The sequence below is a fragment of the Podarcis raffonei genome, chromosome 7 (genome assembly GCF_027172205.1).
Source record: "Podarcis raffonei isolate rPodRaf1 chromosome 7, rPodRaf1.pri, whole genome shotgun sequence".
NCBI lineage: Eukaryota > Metazoa > Chordata > Lepidosauria > Squamata > Lacertidae > Podarcis > Podarcis raffonei.
Window position 1 is genome coordinate 23800083 of NC_070608.1, and position 18650 is coordinate 23818732.

Below are 18650 nucleotides of genomic sequence, written 5' to 3' on the forward strand. Positions count from 1 at the left end.
TCAGCTCAAGTTTCCTGCAACCAAACACAACACTCTTTGCCATTATACCACATTGTGCCTTGTTTATACAACAGCATTGAAAAAATTAAGATACACTATGTTCACTAAAGCATTCTCTGAACATCTATCTTTTTGGAGAGGCCACTAAACTTGAGCTGACCCAATGATGTATTAAAATGAAGTACTATAAAAATAATTTGGGATTAAAGTTAGAAAATGTGATCTAACATTGTAGAACTGAACTGAAAATATATCCATTAAAACTGCAGAAATTGTATATGAAGCTTTCTACATTAACTGCAGAAATGTGTCCCGATACGTACACCTGACCCTGCAGGAATGTACACATGTCAAGGGGGGGGGGAGTTCCTGGAGAATGGGTTGATTTAACTGAAAACAAAACATACCTGTTACAGTTTTTGTTTTGACAGGGCTGCTGGCATATTCAGAGGCCTGATTTGATTGCTGTTTAGCCAAAGGCATACTTCCAACTGATACCTCATCCTCTTTTTTCCTAGTCACTGGTGTCCCCAGAGAAACAGATCCAGACTGCTAGAAAAAGAAAAAAAGTACAGTGACTTACTCAGAAACTATGAACAGTACATAGGAAAAGATACTTCATATCATAGGAAGGGCACTATAAGCAGTACTTTTATCACCATAAGTTCCTAGGGAAAAGCTTTGACTTAGTAACTAAAGCATATAGAATGCCAAAGCAAATTGTGAAAATGGAATGATGAAAAGCTTTAATAGTCACATTCTTGTATACAACTCCACTCCATTTGTTCTTCCTAACAATTACAGAAAACAAGCTTTTACTAAGTTTCTGCTGAAAGAGCCCTAACATTACACATCATTGTAATCTTAGTCACTGTCAACAGTTTTGGTAGCCCTGCAGTTGTTTTGGATGCCAGTCTAAGAATTTGTCCCAAAGGATTATTATCCCCATATTGTAGAGCAGAGTTACAGCTATGGGAGCCAGAAACCTGGTTTGCACATCATGCTAAGATGCTAAGACAAACCATGGCTTAGTGCAAATGTGTAAGCCTAAAGGCTCCCAGATAAACAGTGTTTATCCATGTGTTTATCTAATGCACTTGTACAGCCATTCAAGATGGCAGCTATCTGAGCAAGTCCCACAGTTTAACTTTCCCATACTTCCTTTTATCTGTCCTGAATCTTCCAGCATTCATATTCACTGGATGTTCTAACATTATGAGAGAGGAAGAAAAACTTTACTAATAATCCCTAGCACAAAATTTTCCTTTTTCACAGATGCCAAACACAGGATCAACATCTTCCTCAAGATACCTGCTATGATCCCAAGCTCTCATTCACGGCCACTTCAAACCTCACTAGCATAAATGTGAAATTAAGATTATTCTTTTTTTGACCCAACACACATCACTTTACATTTGTCTATACTGAATTGCATTTGCCATTTTACCACTCATTCTCTTAGTTTGGAAGAGTCCTTTTAGAGCTTTTCACAATCTCTTTTTGTTTTAATGACCCTGAACAATTTAGTATCATCAGCAAACCTGGCCACCTCACGCTCACCCCTAACTCTGTTTCATTTGAGAACAAGTTAAAAAGCACAGTTCCCAATACCGATCCTTGGTGAACTCAACGCTGTACATCCCTCCATTTGGAAAGACGTCAATTTATTCCTACTGTCTGCTCCCCACTGCTTAAGCATTTCCTGATCCATAACAGTAGCTCTCCTCTTGGGCACTTATGTATGCAGCCAGTTCTTCATACTAAGACTAGAGGATTGCAGTGACACCTGAAGTCTAGCTCCTAATTCTATTATTGGATGCCAATATACAAAAGATAGGACTGCTACATGTCATTTTAATTCTCGGTTACAATTCTAAAAAAACACCATACAACTGTCTTCTTAAAAAAAGTACGAAACAAGACATTTCCCTCCTCTTTTCTCAACTACTGACCATACTGTTGCCAAGATGCTACTATGTCAAATATAAAAGAAAGGTGAAAACCTGGCAGAACAAAAGTCGGAGACAGTACAACTAGTTTGATGCAAAAATATGGCTTGAAAATATAGTCAGTTTGGTATAACAGTAGAGAAGGGTAAATATTGTACACTATGCTATTTGAAATGAGGGAGAAATAAAAATGATCACAGCCAGAGAAAGATGGAAAAAATTATGGCCATGTACTGGGTGCTGGTCTGGACAATGAAACAGCTGTTTCATCTTTGCTCACTGCACTCAGGCTTGAAGCTGAAGCTGATGACACCCAATACAATTTTGCCAGCTTTTTGGCACTGCTGGCTGTAACTATAAAGTAAATGAAAGATCAATCTTAAACTGGGTGGAAAATGATCAAGATGTTGGGTTTTAGCCACAAACCAGCAAGGAAATTGCAGTTGGAAAAAATAGCAAATGACAACTGCACCACAGCTGGAGAACATGAGAAGGATTCTTAGGCAAGTGATACAACATTGATTTGTTATCTCTATCACTTCTGCACAGCCACCTTAACGTTAGAAGAAGAAAACACTCACAGTTAACAGAAAACTAAGCAACTGGAATGTATTTATGAGAATTAAAGATTTCAATTATTCAAATATAACTATGCTAATTATGTCAACTATCTCTAGAAAACTGCTTAATAATGAGAAAATACATTCAGTCAGAATTGTTCTGCATTATGAGGAGGTAATATGGCAATTTGCATGTGGCAAATAAAAAGATCCATACCAAAGTTCCTGCTAATTTTGAAAATGATGTATCTGACAATAATTGATAAACATATGAAGATACTCAACTGTATTGATATACATTTAAGTGATACCAGAAATGTCTTACAAAATTAACAACATCTCAATTCACTGATATTATCAATAGGGTTTCATTTTAAATTTTAAGATACTATTTAAATCTTATCACCTGCTCCTGCCAACCTAGCAGTTCAAAAGCATGTCAAAGTGCAAGTAGATAAATAGGTACCGCTCTGGCGGGAAGGTAAACGTCATTTCCGTGCGCTGCTCTGGTTCACCAGAAGTGGCTTAGTCACGCTGGCCACATGACCCGGAAGCTGTACGCCGGCTCCCTCAGCCAATAAAGCAAGATGAGCGCCACAACCCCAGAGTCGGCCACGACTGGACCTAATGGTCAGGGGTCCCTTTACCTTTACCTTACTGTTCCTACTCTGCCACCTAGTCACCTCTGCCCCCTCCTCTGCCAACAGCACCAACCACAGAGAAGCGGCAATCTTATGTGATCTCTCACGCTCTGTGAGATAGAATCATAGAATCATAGAATCATAGAGTTGGAAGAGACCACAAGGGCCATCGAGTCCAACCCCCTGCCAAGCAGGAAACACCATCAGAGCACTCCTGACATATGGTTGTCAAGCCTCTGCTTAAAGACCTCCAAAGAAGGAGACTCCACCACACTCCTTGGCAGCAAATTCCACTGTCGAACAGCTCTTACTGTCAGGAAGTTCTTCCTAATGTTTAGGTGGAATCTTCTTTCTTGTAGTTTGTATCCATTGCTCCGTGTCCACTTCTCTGGAGCAGCAGAAAACAACCTTTCTCCCTCCTCTATTTGACATCCTTTTATATATTTGAACATGGCTATCATATCACCCCTTAACCTCCTCTTCTCCAGGCTAAACATGCCCAGCTCCCTTAGCCGTTCCTCATAAGGCATCGTTTCCAGGCCTTTGACCATTTTGGTTGCCCTCCTCTGGACACGTTCCAGTTTGTCAATGTCCTTCTTGAACTGTGGTGCCCAGAACTGGACACAGTACTCCAGGTGAGGTCTGACCAGAGCAGAATACAGTGGCACTATTACTTCCCTTGATCTAGATGCTATACTCCTATTGATGCAGCCCAGAATTGCATTGGCTTTTTTAGCTGCCGCGTCACACTGTTGGCTCATGTCAAGTTTGTGGTCAACCAAGACTCCTAGATCCTTTTCACATGTAGTGCTCTCAAGCCAGGTGTCACCCATCTTGTATTTGTGCCTCTCATTTTTTTTGCCCAAGTGCAATACTTTACATTTCTCCCTGTTAAAATTCATCTTGTTTGTTTTGGCCCAGTTCTCTAATCTGTCAAGGTCGTTTTGAAGTGTGTTCCTGTCCTCTGGGGTGTTAGCCACCCCTCCCAGTTTGGTGTCATCTGCAAATTTGATCAGGATGCCCTTGAGTCCATCATCCAAGTCGTTGATAAAGATGTTGAATAAGACCGGGCCCAAGACAGAACCCTGTGGCACCCCACTAGTCACTCTTCTCCAGGATGAAGAGGAACCATTGATGAGCACCCTTTGGGTTCGGTCAGTCAGCCAGTTACAAATCCACTGAGTGGTAGCATAGTCAAGACCGCATTTTACCAGCTTCTTTACAAGAATATCATGGGGCACCTTGTCAAATGCCTTGCTGAAATCAAGGTAGGCTACATCCACTGCGTTCCCTTCATCTACCAGGCTTGTAATTCTGTCAAAAAACGAGATCAGGTTAGTCTGACATGACTTATTTTTCAGAAATCCATGCTGACTATTGGTGATCACAGCATTCCTTTCCAGGTGCTCACAGACTGTTTGCTTAATGATCTGCTCCAGAATCTTCCCTGGTATTGATGTCAGACTGACTGGGCGGTAATTATTTGGGTCCTCTCTTTCCCCCTTTTTGAAAATAGGGACAACATTTGCCCTCCTCCAGTCTGCCGGGACTTCGCCTGTTCTCCAGGAATTCTCAAAGATGACTGCCAGTGGTTCTGAAATCACATCTGCCAGTTCTTTTAATACTCTTGGATGCAGTTCATCTGGCCCTGGAGACTTGAATACATCTAGACTAGCCAAGTATTCTTGTACTATCTCATTAGTTATTCTGGGCTGTGTTTCCTCTGCTGAATCATTGCAATATCTTGCAATATTTTGGAAGTTCTCTCTGGAAATCAATGCTGGTGCCAGTGGTGGAGGCAGGAGGCTGGGGGTGGGACCCACATGGGCGTTGCCTGAGGCAGCTGCTTCACCCTACTTAATGGGTTGGCTGTCCCTGACTTAGTTCCATGCAGAAACTTTAGGATCAGCATTGAAATTGGGGGGGGGGGGACCCAAAGGCCCATAAAACCAAAATCTAAATCCACATTAAAACACAAACATATTAGACTGCTATTCTGGCAAGCCAATAACACAATGTGAAAAGGAGAGAAAGCATGCAATGGTTTTTGCAGGCGTTCGTTTTCTTCAGCAGCTCTCCACACCACACTACAAACTGTTTTTAAAATTCTCCAAGTTTGGAAAGTAGGTTCTGCGAGTTCAACAACAGGAGCTGTGAAGCAAAAGGAAAGGAAAAGCCAGAGGACACAGGAAGATCTGGCATGTGCACTTTGGACTGACTCAGTCACAACATTCTGCTTCAATAAGCCACATGAGCTTTCTGAAAGAATGCATCATTTAAAAGAAGTGCTCAGTTATTTTTAGGGCTCTGAAAACATCTGTGCCATGGCACCGTGTATGAAGTATTAAAAATTTCAAATTCTCATCTCTGGAATGCTAAGGATGTATGACCCATATGAAAAAAAAAACTAATTTCATGGCTCAGAAAGGGTTGTGATGACGGATTTATGCTATTTTGTTCTCCAGAAAGGAGAGAATTGAATTAGGCTCCTGAACAATGCAGTGTGTTTTACTAGTGCATTATTTCTTTTTTGTATTTTTTTATTATTCTTTCATTTTATAATGTATATAAAACAGAGGTAACAATTACAGCAGGCAAAAATTAACAGATGAAAAACAAAGCCATATAATATGCATGTAGAATGAGCAGTTGCAAATGAGTTAAAATAACAAAGACTAGAGCACTATTTCTGAAATCCAAAATGAACTGAATAAAAACAAAAGCAATGAAAGAAGTGAGATTTCGGCTTACTTATTCAACATCATTATTGGAAACACTTTTCTACTGGAGGCTACTACAACTGAGCAAAATATAATGAATAGCTCCACATTTCAAAAACAGTTCTACTTGCATAGAATAATACACTGTTACCTTTATTACATTACCACTTTGGAACTGACATGATGGCAATAAAAGAGAGTCACACAACAATAAAAATAGAACCTTATACTTTTCAATATAAAGTCACAGCCATTTCCTGGTATACAAAGAAATGGATGCGTGCCAACTATCAAGCTGCAGTTACTGATGCTACATTTTCTTCAAAGGCAATTTACGGGTTTTTTACATTAAAAATCTAGACTCAGCCACTATAATGGACATGATCTGAAGACACATGATACAGCAACTTTGTTAATGCTAAGCAGGACTGGTTTGGTCAATGCCTGAATGGGGGACCAAAAAGAAATCCTATTTATACCACTCTGAGTTCTATAGAAGGAAGATGGAATATAAATGGGAGGGGGGGAGAGAGAGAATATAATTGGGTGACTCACCTAATTAATAGCAAAGTAAACAGCAATAAAGAAGCGGCAAAATATCCAATAGCATATTTATTATATAAGAACAGCTTTTCACGTTTTCTGTTTTGATTTTGCACGTATCCTTTGTACAACATCCACCAGAGCACAAATTAGCATTTATTTCAGAACGAAATTGCATATTTTTACATATTTATTTGGTGCCTCTAGTTGGAGCCAAGGAGCCAAGTCCACCATTATTACCAGTTCCCAGCGATAGGAGAACGGGTGTGTAGCATTGGAATTGTCTTAAGGGGAAGTAGGGCAAATGTCTGACACATTTTTGGCACAGATCCCTCTTCTATAGAGCTCACACCCTGGGTCTCACTCACATGTATGGTTTACAATATGTCTGAACCAATGTAACCATTGTTGGCTCTCAGACAAGAGACTGAAACTATTACCTAGTCATGGTTTGTTGACTGGAGTACCTAACATCTGAAATGGGCCATAGTCCTTCAACACTACTGTTCAGATTATCTACACACAGAGTGGTTGAGTGTTTGTGTGCCAATTGCACACACAGAAAAGTGGGACCTAAATGACCTTTTTTGTGACATGAAGCCTCCTCCTCCTCTCTGGATGACCCTAAGACAAAGCTTAATAAAGAACAGCAAGAGTCATCTGTTGTTGTTGAGAACCGCGGAATCACCAATAGTATGGAGATGATTTATAACTGGTCCTCATACAAACAAATAAACCTTCCATGTCTATAAACTATTAACTCTCACTGTTCTCATTTCTTTGTGCAAACAAAAGTGTTATGGTAATTGCAAGTATATACAGGACGTTTCACTACACTGTATGCTGCATGAAGAGGAATCGCACAAACAAAGGGATGTGAGTGGAGAACTCTGGTCTGCCCTAAGGTAATGAGGTGTGTCTGACTCTGTTTCTGACAGCAACACATCAGGCACAGACATTTGCAAAGGAAAGCCTTTCTCTACCAGACATCTACACCTAACGCTGCACAGCCCTGCAGCCTCATTCCACTCACAATTCCCCTTCACGCAATGCACACGTGTCTTAATTTTGTGTCTAAATTGATCTCCACTAGAAAACTGTATTTCAAGGAAGGCTGACAAATATAGAACACTACAGTTATTTTTAATGCAGATATTGTCTTGATGTAGACCAGATGGTTAGAGGAGAACACATGTGGACATATGCTTTTCCCCCTCTCTTGAACAGTCGCAAGATTGTATAGAATGCACAATAATTACATGGCTTTTACCTAACCTTTTAATGCATCACTGTGGAAAATATCTAAAGCCACAGAGCAAGCATTACGGGGTATATTTTCAAAGCTGGGGAAGAGGCTTTCTATTTGTTGAAGTCAATGGGATTAATGCAGCCAAACCCACATATGTTTTTTTTGGAAAACATTAACTAAAATGTAGCAAATAGTAGACTGACCCTCAAAAGTGAGCTTTATCAAGGGTACTCAATTTGACATTTCCCCTGAATGAACGTTAACTATTTTAAGTCCTAAATTTAAGTATCCAGCCATAGATCAATAAACTATTTATTTATTTATGCTAAAAAAGATATATGCTGAGAGAGCTGGTGTGGTGGCTAGAGTGTCACCGCAGGACTAGGAGGACCAAATTTCAAATCTCAACACAGCTGTGAAGGCTATTTGGTGAACTTGGGCCTGCTACCATCTCTGGCATTATTTGCCTCAAACAGTTGTTTTTTTTTGGGGGGGATGCATAGGGGAGAGACATGTGTCACCTTGAGCTCCTTGGAGGAAACATGTGCCATATGTATGTATGTATGTATGTATGTTAGTTAAGTGTCTGGCATACAGATTATATATTACACATAGCAGATCAGAGACCAGTCTAAGGATGTTTAAAGGGAATTAATGAAGTCTGGGCCTTGCTGGTACTTTGGATAAAAGACAAATTTGCCATTCTGAGCTGCTTGAAGGCTGGTATGAATAAAAATAGTATTATCCTACCTCGTGGTTCACCACATGGCATAAAATTAACACAATACTATTGATGGTTTCCTTCATTTAAAAAAAAAGAAGCTTTATACCTCAGCAACGGCATTTAAAGTAATTATTATTTCTTTTCAACACTGGCAGGATGATGGGAAGGAGGAAGAGGATCCCACGAGGGGTGCAGCCGGGACTACAACATACCGGAGCAAGCTGTGGATGGGGAAGGAAGTACTCACAGGGTGATGGAGGATGGCGAGGCAATGGGGGTCAATTCACAGAAACAAGAGTAGCAGGACCCATCACCAGAGGGGCCCCTGTCCCCACGAACACGGCAGGCTCTGAGGCATCGGGAACAGCAGGAGGGGTGCTTTAGTTGGCTAAGGCAGGCAAAGGCCCACGACACAAGCTTTCTAGCTGGCCAGGTGAGGCTCGCTAGCTGTGGGAGGAAGTGTGTGATTCCTCAACTGGAGGAGGTACAGAACAGGTGAGGGCCACATGCCTCATCAAGCCCAGATGCTGCAATCAGCATGTAAAGGTACAAAAGTAACCAACTGGATTTATAAAGGAGTATATTAGAAAAACTGATGTTATTAATTATATAGCAAAAGCAATATCAAAAACATTCGGTGGAGGCAGGTCCACTATGGTACAGCCCTCCTAAGGAAAATGTCAAGCAATTAAAAAAATATATTCCCCACAAAATATCAACGTCATACACTCTTTCCTGTCCCAGACACATTCTATACTTCTGTTTGGACATGGAGAAGCTCTGCAAGCATTTCTGTCAATCTACAGTTCTCTAGCCAATCAGGTCTCTGTAAAGGTACAGAGAGGGCACACAGGTCCCTCCCCTGTGTCTCTAAACAGGAAACCATGTGACTGGATGGTCTGAAAGTCAGCCACACTATATTCTATCTGTTGTTATGAGGCTAACCAGCAGTCTCAGTATTAGCCTAGGAGGGCTACCTTGAAGGGCAGTCCAAGCGTGCTTGTGGCAGCCCTAGGGCAACGCCCAGACCTCAAAGCACATTCGTTTTAGCTAGCATGGCGAACGGTGTGGTTACCAGTTTAGAGCAGCTAGCTTTTCGTTAGTATTTGTTAGGAAGAGAACAATGGTGAGGTGTGTGGATATCTTTCAATATTATTAACTTTTCACTTTATACTTTGCAAATATTTTGTGACAGAGGGAGAAGGATATGGAGAAGAAATGGTGGGTGGCTTGTGTGTGTGTTGCAATTTTTAACACTTGTGGGTAATTGGAACTACAGGTTTTGTCCATGTGTGTTTAGGTTTGAGAGAAGTTCTGAGATTCTGCATTCCTGTGTTTTAGGTTTAAAAATGCTACATGGGGGTTGTTTATTTAGCTACTGTGAGAACAGGATGCTGGACTAGATGGGCTTTTTGCCTGATCCTGCAGGATATTATACTGTGGTGCTTATACAATGAATGCAAAGGATACCTGTTGTGGAATCATCTTATTACATAGCAGCAGAGGTTCCTCACTGGTGATGCTGGTGAATTCTGTGCATGTTCGTGGCATTTATTTCTGGAACTTATACTTCCTAATGCTGTCTCCTCTGGGAGAGGAAGATGTGGTTTGAGAAGAGGAGGAATGAGTGGTGCTAATTGTTAAACCACTTAGACAGCATTTTGATTGGGTGGAACATTGCCTACACATTTTCCTTCTCAATAAGCCTATTGGCAAGTGCCTCCTTGTCCTCATAACTTTAACAAAGAGCCACACCAGAGGATCTGGGGACTGAACTTAATGTTCCTCTCTGTCACTGTTTCATTTTGCAGTGATGGGAGCATTACTCTTGTACACTTTCAGTCAAAGGGGCAGCCAACTAACCATGGCTTACAGTGGAAATGAAATAGTGAAGCAGCACTTTAGAGGCTAGAAAATGTATTATTCCATGAACTTTCATGGATTACCAAGCCTACTGCACATGATAAAGTGGCTTTACCCCCCCCCCCCCCAGCTTATACCATAATTTTAAAATAAAATAAAATAAACTTGATAGTGCTGCAGTTTTTGTTTTGCTAAAATTGGACTATGGTCTACTTTACAGGGTTGTTGTGAGGATAAAAAGACACCTTGGCAAACTTAAAATGCTATTACAAAAAATAGGACAGTGCAGATGAGAAATCCGGCTGCAGTGCCCATATGTCGTATGGGATCATGAATGACACACTTAGGCAAGCTTGTCCCAGCAGACAAATTGGATTTGCTGAGGGCCTACAAGGCCTGAATATCTTGATTGTGTCCCTGATTACTTTTCCTTTGATTTTCAGGTTAGGCTATTTTTCCTTATTTTGAACCTGACCCCCTACCCCAGTTCAAAATCAGGAGCAAGCTGGCTGGAGACAAACTTATTTTATTTGTTCCTTATGTGCCTGTATTATGTTTATATCCATCCCACCTTTCTTCCTGGGAGCTCAAGGTGACATTCATGAGTCTTATTTTCCCATTGCTATCCTCAAAGCAACCCTGTGAGGTAGGTTAGCCTGAGAGATGGTGACTGGCGCTAAGTCACATGGTGAGTTTCATAGCTGATTTTAATCCTGGTCTCCTAGGTCCTACTCCACTTAAATATCCTTCCACCATATCCTGCATTCGGGGGGGGGGGATTTAGAAGTGAATAAGCTAGAGAAGGAAATAATCTATTCACATAGGTCTGGAAAATTATGGGGTCCCTTATAAACAGTCCTGTGTAGTACCTTTAAGATTAACCAATTCAGGATGCAATCCTGTACATACTTACCAAGGAGTAATCCCCATAGAATTCAGTGGGGCTTACTTCTGAGTAATGTACATTACTCAGAAATTGTGACAGCAGAGACCCCTTCTGAACCAAATGCTTGAAGTGTCCACAGTAATTTGCAAGGGATGTGGGTAGTGAACCAGAACAACTTGGCCACTCGCTGCCCATGCATCCATGACCTCCTAGCAGCCCCACTAAGTCTAGTGGGCACTGGTCACCCCATTAAATAAGTATATTAGACTTTGAAGGCATATTTCACACTGGGTCATCTCCTGTTTTTGCAGCCCACAAGGACAACAACCATTCCGCTATTGGGAAAATTGCTCTCAGCACAGTGCAACAGCCCAATCTATCAAGTGTTTTGTGCTTGTGACAGATGCTGCACAGCCACTAGGGCAGCAGTTATTATTGTTACATTCTGTGACAGCTAAGTTTGTGCAACAACATCAGCTCCTAAACTTTTCCCACTAACTTTATATTCCCCTTGAATCTTCCCCTTTGTTAATGCATATCCTGTTTAAAGATAGGGTGTGTCCCGAGGTGGCATCAGCAGCACAGCTTAGACTCTGGACAGCCTGGGTGATAATCATAACTGGATGATATACTGGATGATTATGAACTTGGTTTTCCATAAATCAACACTTTTAGCTGAACTTAAGTTATCTGTTCTTCCTTTTAAAAAAAGAAAGAAATGCTGTATTTTACTAGTGATCAGTAAAGAAAGTCAGAAGGTATTATGCAGATTTATGCAGGCATTCATAAACTTTTTCATGGACCTTTACTATTTTTTTTTAAACCTGAATGTCCACATTGTTCACTATTCAAAATGGGGAGAAATGTTCAGATACATGCGGAAGCCAAATGCAGATATGGGAAAACATCCTCTTTTGCCCCTAAAGCACTAACCACATAGTTGCAACAGGAACTACATAGATTCTTATTCAAATATGTAACAGCCGCTACAATTTGGCTTGCATTTTCATTTGCAGTGGGAAAAGCACAAATATGACATATGTTGCTATATTTTGAAAGCATAAGGCTCCTAACTAAAGTTACGTTTAAAGAAGAATCTTCATGAACAATACAATGCCATGTTCAACTTTTAGCTAGCCATTAAAGAAGCAGCTTAACATATTAACATTTTGATTTAAAACTTATTAATCCTATTTGCAAATATATCATTCAGATGTTGCTGAAGTGTAACTCTCATCTTCCCTGGCTATTGGCCATTCTCTCTAGGGCTGATAGGGAGTCCAACAACATATGGACAGCCACAGGTCAGCCTCTCCTGCTGCAGAGTATGCTACCTATACAGTATATTATTACACACGGGTCAGGAAACTTAGTGTGAATATCAATGTATCACTAAGTAGGGTAAGGACTTCACCCCCTCCACCCCCTAAACCTGTTATGGGAGTTCCCCCAACTCTCTAGAGAAGATTTAGGAGGCAGATTTAGGAAGGGAAAGTAGGGGGGAAGTCCCATTAGGTGTGTGGACCTCATTCCTTACTTCCCAGGGATCAGAAAACATATCTTCACACAGTCAGAAAACTGTTCTTTGTGGCTGCCGTTCAATGGTGGCATGCTTACCCCCTAGAGAACAGCCCAAGATATATCTGGCTAACTTCTAAAAATAATGTAACCTTTTCTTTTAATCTGGGCATAAATCATTAAAATGAAGTCAGTTTTCACACAAATTACCTGTTTAAAGATACATTTTTTACATTAGAGGGGATAAAATCTGTTGATTTTATTAGTTACATTTTCAATGATGTTGTCCTCAAAGGGGGTAAACTAAAATAGATAGATAGATAGATAGATAGATAGATAGATAGATAGATAGATGATTGATTGATAGAAGCACACTTATACAGTGAACATAAAATAAGGCAACAACTAACAAAACAGAAGACTCCTATTTTTAACAATAAGCACAGCTGTGCTTCTACTACTGAAGAACAGCAAGATACTTATAAGAGATGCAGGATGATGGCATTCGTTTTCTCTCCCACTAATGTAGACAAGACATTCTACTTAAGTACACACAAAGAGAAGGCATTTCAGTATTTCTTACCTGCTGCATCGGTCTGCTGCTTCGCTTCTGAGGCTGGTATGTGAGCCAAGTATATAAAATTGGATCGATATTGACTGTTAATCCCTGCATGCTGGCCAAAAGCACGGCTCCTACATAACAACAGAAATAACAAAGATGTACAGATTACACACATGGGGGGAAAATGTTTTTAAAATCCCTCTCCTCTCGGACACACCGTGGGTAGCAATATCCCAAACACCTATACTCGTTATTTTCTACAGAACCCCATATATAACTCTGGGGCAGTTTACAATACAAAACAAACAGTATAAAAGTCAACATTAAAAGGAAGGTTGGGGAGTGGCAGCTGCAATGCTGGGTACTGTATCATTACATAGTACATTTTGTAGGGACCCATTCCATGGTTTTGAGTTCAAAAATTGCAATTATTTTCCATTGAGTAGCCACAGGCAGAATACACTTTGAAAACTGAATTACTGAGTTAGAGCATCAGGTGGTTTTACATGCACACCAGTCACCATATTTTTCCGTGTATAAGACTGTTTTTTTCTTTAAAAATCATGCTAAAAAGTGGATGTCGTCTTATATATGGGTGGTGCATAGGGTAGACATTTGATTGGTTGCTGCCGCAGCTGTGCCATCTCCCCCAATTTTCTTAAATTTGAGTCCCTAAAAATAGGGGGCATCTTATACATGGGGCATCTTATAGATGGAAAAGTATGGTACTTCCTATAATAATACTGAGCTGGCAGGTTTATTTTACAACAGCACTGGCTTTCTCTCTCTCTCTCTCTCTCTCTCTCTCTCTCTCTCTCTCTCTGTGTGTGTGTGTGTGTGTGTGTGTGTGTGTGTTAGTGAGAGCAACACTTAGTGAGAGCCCTTATATATTGCCATGGGAATACTACATCAAAAGATTAAAACATAAAAGACTTCTTCTAGGTCATGGTTACATAGTATCTAATTCAATTAAAATACCAAAAACTGAAGAGTTGATCTTGTTCTCCTAAAAGTTAGTAAAAGAAGAAGAAGAAAATTCTATCAGCTCTACTAGTATCAGGGTCTCATCATAAATTTGCAGAAGATTTTTAGAGACAGGTGTTAGACAAATGCCTTTTCTTTTTTAGAAATAATTATAGTAACTCAAATTTATTGAAATGCATTCCAAAATGTCTTAAGCATATTTAATTATTAATAAATCTTACATAGATTTCAATAGGAATTATTCGCAATAAACCAGTGTATGCTTGTAGTACGAGTGCAATGGCCCTTAATTTACTGCAGTTTCCAAACAAGTAGCAAGTCAGCCTTTGTTGTCTATTTTTTGGCCACTCTTGTATCTGGCAAATAATGGAATATACAGGGCTAAAACCACTTGCCTCTGTGCAATGTATATTAACATAGAAGTAGCCATACATATGCCAGCTCAGAAACCTTCCACATTTTTTATTAAAGAGATATTGGAAACATTAGTGTAATCACAAAATCCATAATGTGTTGAATAAGGCAGTAAATAAATATACATGTGAATAAAAAACCCCATTTACTTAAAAAAAATTGACTTGAAAATATGTTTGCAAATGTTTATGTATTTCATGTATATGGAAGCCCGGGTTTTTTTCATATGAAGTGTCATATTCTTTCATGCTCCCATGATCCAGGGGAGGAGGCTTCTATGTAAAACACTAACCATCATAAAACAATTATCATACCGCTGTCCTTTGCAAGTAGACAGCTATTAAGAGAAATTAATTAGAGTTTAAATGACTCCCAAGCATTCTTAAAGCTAAAATAGTAATGCTTTTTTTTTGTAATCTAATACTCAGTATAAATATTCAGTATGAAACTACATGGCATTTGTTTTCTACATGGCATAGCAAGCTTTGCCGTTCTAATAACATGAAAGGTTTCTGTAGCTAAGAATATGATTCTGGCAAGCATATATTTTAGTAATGAAGGTGGCAGCAAGAGACCCCAGTAAACTAATAAGAAGCATTCTAAACAATCATAGCCTATTAGTATTACACAAGTTGATATGGCTAATCAAACATATTCAGCTTCTAATATCCTTGGCATAGTCAAACTGGAAGGAACCTTGATCCACTGGAGGAGAGGTGAATACAGTTCAGGCATAGGCAAACTCGGCCCTCCAGATGTTTTGGGACTACAACTCCCATCATCCCTGACCATCGGTCCTGCTAGCTAGGGATGGTGGGAGTTGTAGTCCTAAAACATCTGGAGGGCCGAGTTTGCCTATGCCTGTAATATCCAATGGAAAAACTAAGGTGGCTCTCTATGTAATGCAGAAGGGGTGTGGGTGGGTACATGTTTGAGTGTGATTTTAATGCACATGAGCCTATAAATAGCACAACTTATCCCATATGAATGTGAGCAAACAACTTTAATTTTGTATACAAGACAATCTGGTACATAACAGAGCTATAAATCACTAAAAGGAAATATCCAACTGTCTCTAATTTTAGTATAGCAGACAACATTTGGTGTTTTGATGCTACTGCATACTGCCAAAACACTGACATTCCAAGCATACTTTTCCAATTGGATACTCCAGAGTACTGTGATAATTTTCAGTTTAGCCTCTGCTTCAGCTTCAGCTATAAGAGTCTCTTATACAGCATGAAAATTCAAACACACACACACACACACAAGTTTTATCAGGTAAGAATCAAAATTCCATGAGGTTTTGCCATAGACTTCAATGGAATGTGCCTGCATTTCATTCTGAAACCAGGAAACGCACCCCCACTCCCAGAAATCAACAATTCTCCTGTTAAGCATCTATGCATAATATAAGAAGCTAAATTATTTTCTGCAATAATAAAGTTTTCTGTGAAAAAAATAATCTGATATCCCTGCTGTTCTCTAAAGACTACTTTCAAGGATGCCCTTGCGCTGTATGTACTGTACTGGCATACCCGGTATGTCAAGTTGGAGCAATAAGGCCTTTTCACTAGTTGTACTCAGGCTTTGGAACTCCCCCACAAAGGCACTCACCTTGCCCCCTCTTTAATGTCCTTCAGATGGAATTGTAGAAATCTTCCTTTTTGGGCTTTGGGCCATGAGCAATAATAGCTTTCTCACTGAACTGCTTTTAACTTACTGTAACAAGTTTGGTAAATTTGCTTTGAATGGCTGTTTGCATTTCCTATATTTTTAGTTAAGTGTGCTGCTTTTTAGTTTTCGTTATTTTAATTATTGTTAGCTGCCTTGCACTCTATTAAGAAAAGACAAGAGTATAAATGCTTTAAATCAAGGGTGGTTAAAACCTTTTCAGCCCAATGACCACCTTCCCTCATGGGCTGCCTTGCACAAGTTGGCCAGACACAGTGATAGGTGGAACTTTTTTATATGTAGGTTTTGTAAAGCCATACTTTCAGTCCTCTGGAAAGAAAAGCAAGAGGCAGAGTAATGTAGATTATGTTTGCTCTAACTTACAGAAAATATCATGTTCCAGTTACTATGCACCTTGACTGGCTAGGGGACATTGTCTGCTGCTTCACTTCAGACATCAAAATGTCTTTGACAAGTCCAAATGGTTTTAGACATATCATCCATGAAAGTGATCTAGAGAGTGGTGCTAGTTCAGTGAAATTCTCCTGGCTGAAATGGGTTATCTAAACCCATTTCAGCCAGGTTTCAGTCTTGGTTGCAGAGCCGCTACTAGAGAGTAACACTGGGGGACTTCTGCAGGCCCCATGGTGGCTACGCTGTAGGGTCCACACAAGGTTCTATTTTGTCTCCCATGCTTTTAAACATTTATACAAAACTATTGGAAGGTTTGGCGTGCAGTTTCACCAGTATATGGATGACACACAACTCACTCCTTACCACCTGCCTGCTCCCGATGGGGTTACATTGAAGGAGAGGTATGCAGCTTGGGGATACTTCTGGATCCTTTGCTGTCACTTGAGCTCAGGTGGCCTTAGTGATGCAAAGTGCTTTCCACCAGCTTCAGCTGGTGACCCAGCTGTGCCCCTATCTGGACAGGGACAGCCTAACTAGTGTTGTCCATGCTCTGGTAACCTCTGTGTTAAATTACTGCAATGTGGGCTGCCTCTGAAGACGTTTCGGAAACTTCAGCTGGTGTTGAATTCAGCAGCTAGGTTGTTCATTGGAGCAAGACAGTTTGAGCCTATTACACCAATCGTGGCCCAACTGCACTCCCTGCTAATTAGTTGCTGGGTCCAATTGAAGGTGCTAGCTTTGACCTATAAAGCCCTAAATGGCTCAGGGCCACCATACCCTTAAGGACCACCTCTCTCCATATAAACCTACTCACACTTGGACCCTCATAATCTGAGGCCCTTCTTCATGTGCCTCCTCCATGAGAGGTCTGGATGGTGGCAAAACAAGTAATTATTTATTACTTGTTATTTATGTGTTATAGTTATATACCGCCATTCATCAAAAGATCACAGGGCAAATTCACAAGATCTCAGTAGCTGCCTGTTTGTGGAATGCTCTCCCCAGGGAGGTTTGACTGGCACCTTCATTGTACACCTTTAGGCACCAGACCTAAAGCTGGCCATGATCAAACGGAGACATCAATGTGATATACACATTAATCTAGATGCATGTATGCATCTATCAATGTGCATACCTCCTATGCTGGATAATTATGGACAAATTTCTAAACAGTGGCACAAACAGAATTCCACTGTCATTAAACATTATAAATGTAGAAGGTGCCACACACATTATCATTTCCAAGTGGGCTTTAAGAAGATTATAGTTCTGGTGCATTAACAGACACAGCTAGAGATGGAGCAAACTCTTTTCTGCCAAGACTGAACATATAGGCTACTTTAAATTTGTCAATGCCATATTCCTGTACTGAAATGTATTGATCACAGCAAAAAGTATGAGAAAATATAGAATTTTTAACTTTTTGCCGATTCTGAAATGCAGCTGTGCTTTTTGTCTTCGAAAATGCAGCTATGAAGTTGAAAAGAACAGCCAATTCCACAGCACATGAAACAAACCGGAGTTGAGCAGGCAGTGTGTATAACTCTGACTTTGTACTTGTAAACATCCTTTCCACACTGAGCCCTCTGGGACAGTCAAAGAATTCAGTGAATGAACTACTTGAAATAAATAAAGAACACTTGACTTGGCATGCAGTACTTCTAACTGATTAAAAATAAGTATGACTGTTCTTTAGCTTTCCACTTTAAAAATGCTGTGGTAGTAGCAGTAAATTTTAATGTTATTAAAACCTTATAATCCCTGCACGCACACATAGCTTGTTAAAAATCTTTAAACCCCACCTACTTCAAGCCTGGAAATTTTATAACAATCTAGTGAATCCCAGAAAATAATGGGAGGTGCAAACTGCGTGTGCCTCAGACAGAAATGTCTGGCAATTGTCAGCAATTCTATTCTATGGATGCAGCTACAAATGTTTTTAAAGATAA

General features: G+C 40.1%; 1 protein-coding gene across 7 annotated transcripts in view; it reads right to left on the reverse strand.

Moving 5' to 3' along the window:
- Positions 1-18650, reverse strand: part of VPS13B (vacuolar protein sorting 13 homolog B) — a 370069-nt gene that overhangs the window by 217001 nt on the left and 134418 nt on the right. For 5 of the 7 annotated variants that reach the window (XR_008331404.1, XM_053395520.1, XM_053395519.1 and 2 more), the window contains exons 20-21: positions 13237-13346; positions 408-552 (exon numbers count right to left, since the gene is read on the reverse strand). Coding sequence is in view for 6 of the 7 variants with exons in the window: in XM_053395520.1 (XP_053251495.1) it covers positions 408-552; positions 13237-13346 (255 nt within the window). In the remaining variant the exon portion in view is untranslated. Of the gene's footprint in view, positions 1-407; positions 553-11268; positions 11835-13236; positions 13347-18650 lie in introns of those variants that run through there. The other 2 variants (XM_053395521.1, XM_053395524.1) reach the window with 2 other exon arrangements.